At 42.4% G+C, this 13,879-nt stretch overlaps 2 protein-coding genes across 2 annotated transcripts; both read left to right on the top strand.

Annotated features, from left to right (window-relative positions):
- Window positions 1-6,389: 6,389 nt before the first annotated feature.
- On the top strand, window positions 6,390-8,282 carry LOC131997887 (uncharacterized). Its single transcript, XM_059369746.1, has one exon. The coding sequence runs from the start codon at window positions 6,390-6,392 to the stop codon at window positions 8,280-8,282; it is 1,893 nt and encodes a 630-aa protein (XP_059225729.1).
- Window positions 8,283-11,949: 3,667 nt separating this feature from the next.
- On the top strand, window positions 11,950-13,791 carry LOC106081044 (uncharacterized). The gene has a single exon (XM_013242732.2). It carries the CDS (start codon window positions 11,950-11,952, stop codon window positions 13,789-13,791), a length of 1,842 nt encoding a protein of 613 aa, XP_013098186.2.
- Window positions 13,792-13,879: the final 88 nt, after the last annotated feature.

Genomic DNA, 13,879 nt, shown 5'->3' with positions numbered 1-13,879 from the left:
AGAGCGAAGGAATGGATTTTTTGTTAGAACTACGAGAGATGACTCAGCGATGTTTTAACGACTTACAACGGGAAAGACCATTGCTATGAACAAGTGAGATTTTCACGAAACGTTTAATGGACTAAAAAATTACTAGTTTGAAAGAAAAATTTAGATTTTATGGCACATTTTTGTAGTTTGTTGAGAATTATATTTTTTTAAATAAAACCTAATGCTAGTTAAAGTTGAATAATAACAGAAATTGTCAAATAAACAAACTGGTTATCCCCTTACTAATGCTGGCTAAATTTTTGAGGTATTCTGCCATATCATCGAACTTAAAACTTGAATCGGACTGGCACTCATTGATATGAGAGAAGTATCCTCTGTTCCCTAATGGAATGTTAACAGGAAAAATAAAGTAATAAATCCCTTTCAGGGTACAAGGAAAAGTTCAAGATGATGTTCTAAACTCTACGGTTCAAGGTGTTAGTGGGTGTCAGCCAATGAGGCGTTTTTAGCCCATAGATCCCTGTTCTAGGGAATTGAGCTAAAGGGTCGGCTAGATTTGGTATTCGGTAGAATTCTTAGGTATTCGGACAGCTCGGAATTGTTAAACTTTCTGGCGGTTAAGTATTCAGCTAGTACTCAGATTTTCTGCTATTCGGATTGTCTGGTATTCGGTGGTCTTCCACCAGTGAGCATTTTGAGGGTCTTGGATTTGCCTTATACGCGCACCATTAGTCTCACCATTGAGGTCTGGAAAGATAAAAGCAGTGTTAGGGGAATCGTCGCTCGCATACTGACGGATCGCGTTAGGATGCGAGCAAGTGTGCGTCAGTATGCGGACGAGTTACGTTAGGATGCGAACAAGTTAGAGTTGGGATGCGTACGAGTTGCGGTAAAATGCGAGCAAATCAGTGTCAGAATGTGGTCGAGTCGCGTTAGAATTCGAACAAATCAGAGTTAGGATGCAAACGGGTCGCGTTAGGATGCAAACGAATCAGTGATAGGATGCGTACGAGTCGTGTTAGGATGCGAACAAGTCAGCGTTAGGACGCAGATGAGCCGCGTTAGGATGCGAACGAGTTGCGTTAAGATGCGAACGAGTCGCGTTAGGATGCGAACGAGTCGCGTTAGGATGCGAACAAGTTAGCGTTGGAATGCATACTAGTTGCGTTAAAATCCAAGCAAATCAGCGCTAGGATTCAAACGAGTCGCGTTAGGATGCGAACAAGTCAGCGTTAGAACGCCGATGAGCCGCTTTAGGATGCGAACGAATCAACGTTAGGATGCGAACGGGTCGCGTTAGGATGCGAACGAATCGGCGATGGGATGCGTACAAGTCGTGTTAGAATGCGAATAAGTCAGCGTTAGGATGCGAACAAGTTAGCGTTGGAATGCATACTAATTGCGTTAAAATCCAAGCAAATCAGCTCTAGGATTCAAACGAGTCGCGTTAGGATGCGAGCAAGTCAGCGTTAGAACGCAGATGAGCCGCGATAGGATGCGAACGAATTAACGTTAGGATGCGAACGGGTCGCGTTAGGATGCGAACGAATCAGTGTCAGAATGCGGTCGAGTCGCGTTAGAATTCGAACGAATCAACGTTAGGATGCGAACGGGTCGCGTTAGGATGCAAACGAATCAGCGATAGGATGCGTACGAGTCGTGTTAGGATGCGAACAAGTCAGCGTTAGGATCCGAAGGAGTCGCGATAGAATGCGAACAAGTCTGCATTAGGATGCGAACGAATCAACGTTAAGATGCGAACGAGTCGTGTTAGGATGCGAACAAGTTAGCGTTGGAATGCATATTAGTTGCGTTAAAATCCAAGCAAATCGGCGCTAGAATTCAAGCAAGTCACGTTAGGATGCGAGCAAGTCAGCGTTAATACGCAGATGAGCCGCGTTAGGATGCGAACGAATCAACGTTAGGATCCGAACGAGTCGCGTTAGGATGCGAACAAGTCTGCGTTAGGGTGTGGACTAGTCGCGTTAGAATTCGAACGAATCAGCGTTAGGATGCGAACGGGTCGCGTTAGGATACAAACGAATCAGCGATAGGATGCGTACGAGTTGTGTTAGGATGCGAACAAGTCAGCGTTAGGATCCGAAGGAGTCGCGTTAGGATGCGAACAAATCTGCGTTAGGATGCGAACGAATCAACGTTAGGATGCGAACGAGTCGCGTTAGGATGCAAACAAGTTAGCGTTGGAATGCATACTAGTTGCGTTAAAATGCAAGCAAATCAGCGTCAGGATGCGGTCGAGTCGCGTTAGGAGACGAGCAACTCAGAGTCAGGATGTGAACAAGTCTGCGTTAGGTTGTGGACGAGTCGTGCTTAGATGCGAACGAATTAGCGATGGGATCCGATCGAGTCGCGTTAGGATGAGAGCAAGTCAAAGTTAGGATGCGAACAAATCAGCGTTATGATGCAGACAAGTCGCATTAGGGTGCGAACAAATCAGCGTTAGGATGCGGACGAGTCGCATTATGATGCGAACAGGTTAGGTTAGGTAAGGTTGAAAAAAGTGTGCAGATATTAATCTGCCCCATGCGACTATAGAAATACATCTAAGCAAGTAATCGACTTGTTGCAAATGCAAATTTTGCTCAATTAAGCTCAATGAACGGCGAGCCACAGTGTGACACCTCTTTGGTGAGTAGTTTCACATGGCATAGTACCTCACAAATGTTGCCAGCATTAGGAGGGGAAAACCACCGCTGATATTTTTTTTCTGATGGTCTCGCCAGGACTCTAACCCAGGCGATCAGTGTCATAGGCGGACATGCTAACCTCTGCGCTAGGGTGGCCTCCAACTTGTTGTGCGCTCTAAAAACTAAAAAGTAACCTCGAAGAAGAAAATTTTAGGTTAGGAATTCATTAATTGTTTTCCATACATGCGGATGCGTTAGGATGCGAAGAAGCCAGCATTAGCATGCATGCGTTATGATTCGGACGAGTCGCGTAAAGATCCGTACCAATCGGGTTAGTTGGTGATGAAATTCTTAAGGCCAAAACAGAATGAGCGCATTGAGCTTTGGTTTTCAAAACGGGGAAAAGTGTGCCTCACGTGACGTAGTGTTTTCGGTCGTCAAAGTTAAAAATTGTTTAACTTTTGCGAGTTGCTTTTGTAACATTTGTTTGAAGATTTGGATTATTCAACGCGTTCATTCTGTTTAGGCCGTAAGGCCTTCGAGGCTTCTTGAATGCGGACGATGCCACACGTCTTACTATTCTGTCTGCTTAGCGACTGATGGCCAGCCTCAGAAAGATGTAACAATATGTGCCCAGTAAAATTAATTGCAAGTTATCCTAAAAGAACATCATTTTATGTACTTCCAAAGTGACGAAGTTTGTTCTTTTCCTACATCTTGAGAAGTCATGAAGAATAGCATTGACTATGCTAAGTTTAACCGGTACTGTGAGATATGAAATGGGAGAGTTATGAATGAATTGCATGTTTACTAGCTTCAACCCCTTTTTTGACTATTAGAGCTAGGTGCTTTAGAAGAGGTTTCGTCTTACTCTTGCGATTTGGTCGATTTTCCACTTGAAGCTTCTATGATAATTTTCTTCTACGTCGACTTAACCTTGCATTTTTCTTACTATTTCCCAACATCTTTTGTAAATCCCATTTTGTAAATCATTTTAAAAAACAATATTGAACCTAAACTGTAATAAAAGAAGGGAATAAAATTCGCTCCAAAGGATGTTGAAAAAATATTGCATTTTCCAACGACAGCTCCATGTTAAAATCACAACAGCAGTTCTGGGGTACATCCAGATACCTAAAACCTTCGATTTTGGAAACGAAAATTTTGCTGGGTAGGAATGGCTACATCAACCAAGTGAGAATTATATCCCATTTGTCTTGTTAAAATAGACGTCGAATAACGACAACCAATGCGAGCACCCATGCCAATAAGCAAAATCCCCATTTCTATGCCCGACTGTGTGCCCTTCACATTGGTGTGTGAATGTTCATCACATGTACTGAAACCCATACATGTAAGTATGAATGGCTGTGTGGCCGGATCATGCGTATTAATGTAAATAAACCCACCAAACATTTTTGATCGCCAAACAATCTTCCGCGAATCTTCTAGATGAAGGTTACGATCGCGGATGAGTCATATATGAGGAGTTGTGTCCTGGAGACGATTCTTCTGATAGAGTATTCCGCGAATCTTCCACATGTGTTACTAAAGAGTAAGTCAGAGGATCCTTGGATGATCTTAAAATCACGCAGAATCGTATGACGGAGTAACAGATGAGTGTTTTGGAAAATTTATAAAATACTCTTCTGGAGGAGTTGCGCATTGCTCGCCTGGACGAGTAACAAATAAAAACACTTATTTGTTTAAAAACACTTATTTGGACTCATATTTAATATTGTTCTAAAAGAGTTGCTCGTTATTCGGTGGGAAGATCCAAAAAATACATATCAAGACAACGTAACTGCTGCGAAAAAAGTTTTTAAAAATTTTTTGTATTACTCGTCTTATTCGTCATACTAAGTACAAATCGTCAAATAAACCGTAAGCACCCTAAATCCATTGTTCCAGTGCATCAGAAATTGCATTCTTCCCGTGCCTTCGAGTCTTATAACGTGATGACGCACTTCCAGGCAACGTAACTTGGTTCTTCCATTGTCATGGGAGTCTTCTTACGCGGTGAAGTACCCGTAGGCCATGCAGCTCGATTCTTCCAGTCCCGGCGGGTGCTGCTAGTACTTTCCATTTCCTTGCTGACTAAGTATTCATACATAACGCTTTACGGCCACATAAGACACCCAGACATACATTGTGTTATCTCAGACACCTTGCCATCTGCCGACCGAACTGAATTGTTGCCCTTCGATTGACCCTTATACTCCCAATAGGTATAGCCACTGCTGTACCACTACGCTAATGAACGCGCAAACCATCAGAACCAGAGGAAGTGCCGTACCAGATTACAGCTGCCATCCGTTCGTCTGAGATCAATTCCTCGAAGAAGAGCCGTCGCATGCAACTTCACCCAGCGTACTCGTCATCACCATTTTACTGGGGCGAGTTTCAGACGTGTGTTCGCCGACTTGCAGAACGAAGTGTCATTCCAGATCACATCCGCTCTGCCGCATCAGAATAATCCGCGCTTTTTCGCTGGACACTACAGGCAGTCTTTTAACCTACTTTCTCTCCATATCCCGGGTGATTTTTAAGCGCAGTTTTTCATACCCACCAACAAGGACGTAACCCGGGGGGCCTGGATCCCTATAGACCGATCTACCAATTCAGGGTCATCAGCCTATAACAGGAGCATTTATTGTCCGATTACGCTGAAATATAGAACAGTAGGTAGGGCCCTCCGTTATTAGAACCAAATATTGTCCATATCGGTACATATTTAAATAAAGCTGCCGTATAGAACCAACTCCGGAGAGGTTTATAGTCAAAGATCCCCGGAGATCGCCTACCCGGAGGCAAGTCTACTGAAAAGCCCTTCACGACATACTTGCCTACATAGAGAGTTCTCTCGCTGTCAAGGAATGATAGGATTTATTGATATAGAATAATGTAAAATCGAGGTCAATCATGAAGGAGCTGGAGTTTCTAGGCATTAAGACTACCGAAAGAAAGTTTATTAATCACTTATCTACTAAAAGATGTGTGGGAAGATCCGGATCATAAGACGATGAGACAGTTACTGAAACCAGTAAGAGGGATGTCAGTACAGATTTTGCTATCATAACGGGTCACATAGGACTACGAGCTCACGTACGCAAAATAAGTGCGGCAAGTGATAGCATGTACAGGTCACTTGGGGGAGATGATGAGCCGATGGAGCATTTCCTATATCATTGTCCGGCTTTCGCGGCTAACAGACACCAACATTTGGATGGGCATACCATGCCAGACATGAACCAACTTAGGGAAGTGGTATGGATTAATTTGCGCACCCTCTTTTCAACCTAACCAATAACCCACCTTTGATGACTGACGCCCTCTCATATTCTCAAAATAATAACAACTCATAGATTAGAGATCTCTCCACGTAAAAGATAGCTAGCTAAAGTTCTATTGACTTTTTGGTAATTAATTTTAAACATCCCCTTGAACATTGTATAAAAGCTCCTTCGTTGAAGTGGTTGCAATAACAGCGATTACAAGTTCAACCAAAGAACTCTTCCCATTGCACAGAGAGCCATAAATAAATGAGGCACTGCATTTTTATACGTTTCATTATCAGATGGCACATTGCAGCAGACAGAGTTGAGTCGAAAGACAAATCTTTTGTAAATAGGCAAGCCTTTGATTGATGGTCCTTTAGTCAGCCACTTCAAAATACATGACATAAAAGTCCTGCTGATGACAAGTTTTTGTCCATTAAGTCCGTTGAAGTTAACATAAACGGTTGTCATCATGGCCCTGGATAGCGCCATTGCCCTGCTGATACTCTCTTCGAATATCGCAAGTAATCACAAACAGCAACCCCAGCCTCAGATGGTCAATAATAGCTTTGTCATTGAGATTGTGAGCAGCATTCATGAACGCTATCACTTCAAGAATTTCGTTTTCTACATATCGGAACACCTTGCCCTGGACACGGTGATTTCGAATGACTTCTTAGAAGACTTTTGGGAGACTTTTCCCACAGTGCCATCGATTTTGATGATCAACAACAACCAGAGTATGGCTGGCTTTCTGAGTACACCTGCGTTGTGTTTGGTACTGACCACAGGATTCGATGATCCCGTTATGAAGTTGGCCGCGGAGGGCATGAGAGGGGTACGTTTCCTCAAGACCATATTCATATATTTTCCCATTCTCACGTCGGAGGAATATTATCAAAGCTTCAAAGATTACAATCGCTTCACTGAGGGCATACGACGCATATATGGGTGGATATGGCGCAGGCAGTTCATCAATTGCCTGCTGGTGACAGTGGACAACAACGTCTTCATACACGAACCCTATCCCACACTCCAAATAGTCAATGTGACCTCGCAGTGGAACACTTCCACCTTCTTTGTTGATTACAGCACCGATTTCAAAGGCTATGTCCTTGACTCGCCCGTACGCTATGATCTGCCACGAGTCGTCTTCATGACTGGCCCCCGTTATGGCCTAGGCAAGAAAGAACCCCATCTAAGTGGAGTATCGGGAATATTGTTCATGGTCTTCGTTAACTACATCAATGCCAGCTACGACGAAAGCGAAATCGATGGCCATGAATACGAACCGGTGAATTTGCTGGAAATTATAAACATGATACAGCTGAAACAGCTGGAGATCAGCATGAATTCGTATACTGAAATCCTGGGCTCGAACATTGGTAGCAGCTACCCCATAGGCATCAATGACTGGTGCATGATGGTGCCCTACCGCAACGAAACACCTGCCCAAAAGTTTTTGCAAAAGAGTTTTCGCTCCTACACCTGGTACCTGATGTGCTTTAGCGTTTTCTACATAGCGTTGGGCCTTTGGCTAAGCACTCCTCCGCCCAAACGTGATATCAGTTTGTCCCTTTTACAGGCCATATGTTCGATGGTGATGATCTCTCCTCTGAGGATCTTGAAAGTGCCAAGCACCCGCATACGTTTCTTGTTTGTGCTGCTCTTCATCATGGGTTTCTTCATCACCAACTTGTATCTGACCAAAATGGCCAGTTTTTTGACGGCCTCGCCGGAGGTACCACAAATCAATACAGTGCAGGATGTCATCGATGCCAAATTGCCCATCATGGTAGCGAACTATGAATATGAGATCATGATGTCGAAGAATTTTCCTGCGGAGTTCATTGCTTTATTGGTGCCGGTGAGCAAGGGTGAAATGGACAAACATCGCGATAGTTTCAACAACTCATTTGGCTATAGCATTCAGTCGGATCGTTGGGATTTTCTCAGTATTCAGCAACGCTTTATGAAGAAGCCCATGTTTCGCCTTTCCGAGATATGTATGGGACCCTTCTATCACGTCTTTCCCATACAAAAAGATTCGCATTTGGCCAAACCCTTGCAGGAATTCATAATGTCTGCCTTTCAATATGGCCTAATGTCGTTTTGGAACACTGAGGCTTTTGCTGATGCCCTCTATCTGGACTATGTCACCATCATTGTGGAAGATGACCACGTTTCACCATTGAGTCTAACATTTTTCCGTTCAATTTGGATGCTTTGGTGGATTGGTTTGCTTCTCGCTGGTCTGGCCTTCTGTTTGGAGGTTAAATGGCATCTTTTACAGAGGAGCAGAAATAATTTGAAGAATTTCTTCCAACGTTTGAGAACGGTTAAATGGTTGAAATTTAAAAAATGAACTCTTCTATTAAATTGAAAATTTTCGACAAAATTTTTTTATTAAAAAATTTAAATATAAAAAATATTTATAGCACTAATTTTTTAGAAAAAACTCACTCACTCTTGGCTATTATTGTTAATGTGAAAATTCACAATAAAATTAAATGAAATTTTGAATAAAATTTAATTTTTATATAGGTTGGACGGCGATGGCCAGCTACAGTCAGAGATAGAGACATTTTCACTATTGTGAGCCATAAAGCCCGTCGTCGAAACCACTATAGCGGTCGAACGAATGAAGATAATGAAGAGACGTCTTATTGGTGTAGCTTATTAGGGATTGCATATAGGTAGAGATGGGAATCTACCGGGTAAATTCCCAATGCGTGGGTATTTACCAAATAAATACTTTTTTTGGGTATTTATAAATTTTCAGATATTTTGGTAACTGAAAATATTTGGTACCATTTTTTATAATATCTAACTTTGGATACCTTTTTGGATACCCACCACCTCAGGTATATATGTAAACCACCTTTCATCAAAATCCAGTGAAAATTGCATACCTTATGCCCCATAGCAGTTATAACGAAATATGTTCCAATTTGGACCAAATACTAATAAGTACAAGTTATTGCTCAATTTTGTATAGCAAAATATTGGTCTTTTTTGTAGCTATATCTAAAACTAAACCGATCTGAACCATATACAAGATGGAGGTCGAAAAGCCTAACATAAGCCACTGTGTCAAATTTCAGTGAAATCGAGTTATAAATGCTCCTTTTTTGGGGCCAAGACTTTAAATCGAGATATCGGTCTATATGGCAACCATATGCAAATCTTGATCGATCTGAGCCAAATTGGAGAAGGATGTCGAGGAGTCTAATACAACTCACTGTCCCAAATTTCGGCGACATCGGGCAATAAATGCGCCTTTATGGGCCCAAAACGTTAAATCGAGAGATCGGTCTATATGGCTGCTATATTCAAATCTGGACCGATCTGAGCCAAATTGGAGAAGGATGTCGAGGGTCTTATACAACTCACTGTCCTAAATTTCGGCGACATCGGACAATAAATGCGCCTTTTATGGCCCCAAAACATAAAACGGAGAGATCGGTCTATATGGCAGCTATATCCAAATCTGATCCGATCAGGGCCAAATTGTAGAAGAATGTCGAAGGATGCCCAAGACCCTAAATCGGAGGATCGGCCTATATGGCAGCTATATCCAAATCTGGACCGATCTGAGCCAAAATGACGAAGGATGTCGAAGGGCCTAACACAACTCACTGTCCCAGATTTCAGCAAAATCGGATAATAAATGTGTCCTTCGTAAATTTGGCCCAGATCGGTCCAGATTTGGATATATATTGGATACTCTATATCGGGAGATCGTTCTATATGGCAGCTATATCCAAATATGGTCCCATCCGGACAACAATCAACAAAAAGGTGTAGAGGTCTACTAAAAATAACTATGCCAAATTTCATCGAAAGCGGACGAAAATGCTCCTTTTTTAGGCTCAACATTCTATTTCGGAAGATCGGTCTATAGGCAGCTATGGATAGAAGGATCTGGTCGAGTGCCTCAAATCAACAAATTTGATTGCACAAAAGATGACGCCTTTTTACATTGGCATCGTGTCTTGCAACGTTTCATCGTATTTATTATTCCCATTCATAAAATATTCGTGAGGGCAACAAATGTCGTGATTTTACCATATCTGGATTTCCACAGAAAGTCGGAATAATTCCGACCATCTGGGAAGCTTTTGCGATCACACATAGCCCGTGCGATTGAAACGCTGAGCCAGTAACCCGCACCCTCAACACTAAAAAAAACACCAAAAGGTTTTACCTAACATTGAATACCCACGCAAACGAAATAAGGGCCACGATCTGCGGATTACACTATACAAGACACCGATACTCTGAAGCATGGGTTCTTGCGAAGGCAGATGAGGCAGTACTTGGAGTGTTTGAAAGAAAACCCTTCGTAAAATATATGGACCAGTTTAATTTGATGGAGCATATAGGCGTCGTATGAACCACGAGGTATATTAGCTGTATAGCGACGATAGCATAGTTAAACGCATCACAATCCAACATTTGCTTTTACTCAGTCATATTGTCAGAATGAATAGAAAACTCCAGCGAAGAAGTCTTTTGAAGGCGACCATAACAGAACATGCAAAAGGGGAAGATCAAATGGGGACCAATGGAAGACCAAATGGAGACCAATGGAAGATCAAATGGAGCAAGACATCTCGAAACTTGGTGTCAGATTTTGGAGAAGAAGTGCAGAAGATCGAGGCACTTGGAAATTTATTCTACCTTCAGCTAGAGGAACAAAATATTCTGTAATGGCCAAGTAATGTCAGTAAGTAATATCGCAAAAAAGTCCATGCTCGGTATGAAGGGCAACTCACAGTGATAAATTTCAGTGAAATCGAACAATAAATGCGGCATTTATGGGCTTAAGACCTTAACTCAAGGAGTCCGTCCATATGGGGTCTATATCAAGGTAGAGTCCGATATAGCCCAACTCCGAACTTAACCTGTCTATGAGCAGATAAGGAGTCTGTGCAAAGTTTCAGCTAATTTTCTTCATTTCAGAAGACTGTAGCGTAATGTCGAGTCTGGGATTGGAACTCTTGGACGGAACTCTGGTATAGTCATCTGGAAGATCATGGTATACAGATGGATCAAAGCTGGTGTACACAGTGGGCCTGGGGGTCATCATTGAGAAACCAGGGACTTAGATCTGCTTTCAACTGCCTGACCATAGTATGGTCTTGCAGGCGGAGATCCGGACGATCACGGAATGCATGAGGTGGTAAGGTGTTAATGCGAGGACATAGAGTGTGAAAATCGTTACGGACAGTAAACTGGCCGTCAGGGAAATAACAACCAGGACGGTAAATTGTACGAAAAGACTTGGATTGTAAGAAGGAGTTAATGCCTTCTCTGAGGATGGCACGATCCGCATCGTTTGGGGGCCGACCCATAGCGGAGTAAGGTGGATTGAAAGAGCAGACGAGTTGATAGTGAAGGCCGGAAAACTGCCATCAATAAACTTGGTTAACCCGAAACTTTTCGGGTGGACACAGTCGCGTGGGCGACGATCGCGCATCTAACGCTGTGGAACAACGAAACGGTAGATAGGACTACGAAAATCGTATGGAGAGATCCAGATCGTCAAAAGACGAGGCTATTACTGAAAGGATGTAAGAAGGAGGTCAGTATAGCTTTTAGAATTATAACGGGACACATAGGACTAGGAGCTCACTTATGCAAAATAGGTGCGGTAAGCGATAGCATGTGTAGAATAGAACTCGACAACCGCGATCCTTGGTGGAGGGTATACAAGATTCGGTCCGGTCGAACTTAGCACGATTTTACTTTTTATTATGTAGCTTAGGTATATGTCTGAATTTGTCCCCATACTTCGGTGAAGGGTATTAAAATGCCCCTACTATTAGAGACGCCTACGAGTGTATCATGCCACACGCATTTTAGTTGTAATTCCCTGCCACTTCATAATTGGTAGCCTATTAATGATACGCAAATGGCCAATTTATTGCAAACACAACAGCTCGTTATAAATGGCCTACTGCTTAAAGCCAATTTGCAAATAAGAATAGGTACACTCAATGTTTAATTGTGCTCGGAATAAGTTCAACATGACTTTAAATACCGCAATGGCGCTTATACTACTCTCCTACTCGGGGAGAACTCAAGAGACCACAACTTTACCTTACAAAGTGAACATCAGCTTTACCATTGAAGTGGTGACCAGCATGCATTCAATGTACCAATTCGAAAATTTTGTATTTTACATATCACAACATTTGATGAATAGTAATCTAGCCGGAGATTTCTTGCTACGATTTTGGAATGATTTTTCCATGGTGCCATCAGTTATCATGTTAAATAATATCAAAAAAATGAAGGGTTTTCTGGACACAGCCTCCCTATGTTTGGTGCTAACTACAAATCGTGAAGACCCCATTATGCAGGTGGCCGCCTCCAGTTTGGAAGGTGTGCGGCGATTTAAAACTCTATTCCTTTACTTTCCTTTGAGCAAACAAACGCCGAGTTTTCATCAAGAGATAGACCATATATACGAATGGATATGGCAGAACCAATTTATCAATTCAGCACTTTTAACTGTTGACAATAATGTCTTTATACAGGAACCCTACCCAAGACCCCTAGTGGTGAATATAACCGAAAATTGGAGTGTCGAAAGTTTCTTTGTCAATTATCGGGTAAATTTCAAAGGCTATATTATAGAGACCCCCATGCAAAGAGATATTCCCAGGGTGTTCTATATGACAAAAGCGCCACCAGGCGTTAAGGATAACAAAAGGATAAGTGGGTTCTCGGGGAAATTTTTTATAGCCTTTGTGGAACATATCAATGCTACCTACCTGCAAGCGGACCGTATAGATGAACCTGCAAAGCTGGATGAAATCCTTGATATGGTGAAAGAGAGGAAACTGGAAATAAGCATGCATTCCTACACGGACATGCTGAATCCCTCAACCGACAACAGCTACCCCATTGGCATCAATGATTGGTGTATTATGGTGCCCTCCCGCAACCGTACTCCTGAGCATGAGTATCTACACAAGAGTTTCCAGACCTACAGCTGGTTGTTGATATGCTTCTCCGTTGTCTACATTGCCTTGGGTATCTGGCTATGTTCGCCCGTCGATCAACGTGATCTGGGTTTGTCGTTTCTCCAGGCAGTGTGTTCCACTTTATTGATAATGCCCTTGAAGCTGCTTTATATACCCACAGCCCACATGCGTTTTCTATTTCTATTACTTTTCGTCTTGGGTTTTCTGGAGACAAATTTGTATATATCCAAAATGGCCAGCCATTTGACGGCCACACCAGAGGGGCCCCAAATCAATACCATACAGGATATAATCGATGAACAGTTGCCCATCATGGTCATGACATATGAATATGCAGTACTTGTTTTGAAAAATTTTCCCCAGGAATTTTTGGACCTAGTGGTAACTGTGAATCAAACCCGGATGAACCAGCATCGTGCAGTCTTTAATACTTCCTATGGCTATAGCACTCAATCCGACCGCTGGAATTTTGCCAATTTGCAGCAGAGGTACTTGAAGAACCCCATTTTTCGACTGTCCAAAATATGTCTTGGTCCCTATTACATGGTATATCCTTTGGTTAGAGATTCACATTTGGCGCAACCCTTAAACGACTTTGTCTGGGACACCTTTGAAACGGGCCATACCATGCTGTGGCAAATGGAAGCCTTTGCAGATGCCTTGTATTTGGGCTATGTGCATATGATACCCAACCAGGACCACTTTGAACCCTTGACACTGAACTTTTATCGTTCACTTTGGATGCTATGGGGATGCGGCCTGCTTTTGAGTTGTCTGGCATTTAGTGCGGAAATGCAAAGTGGAAGGAATTGGAGAAAATGGGGAAATAGCTGTTGCAAGTGTTTTGAGAGTGTGTGCGATAAAATTATGGAAATGTGAAGAAGTAAATGGAGTAAAAATTAAAAAAAAATATATACAAATGGAAATGAATAAAATCCTTAAACATCGAAATTACTTTACTTTAATA

The sequence above is a fragment of the Stomoxys calcitrans genome, chromosome 5 (assembly GCF_963082655.1).
Source record: "Stomoxys calcitrans chromosome 5, idStoCalc2.1, whole genome shotgun sequence".
Taxonomy (NCBI): Eukaryota; Metazoa; Arthropoda; class Insecta; order Diptera; family Muscidae; genus Stomoxys; species Stomoxys calcitrans.
This window is presented reverse-complemented; position numbering and strand designations above follow the sequence as displayed.

What these genes read in the sequence shown, in the direction of transcription:
- LOC131997887 (XM_059369746.1), top strand. Translation starts at nt 6,390, where the DNA reads ATGGCCCTGGATAGCGCCATTGCCCTGCTGATACTCTCTTCGAATATC.
- LOC106081044 (XM_013242732.2), top strand. Translation starts at nt 11,950, where the DNA reads ATGACTTTAAATACCGCAATGGCGCTTATACTACTCTCCTACTCGGGG.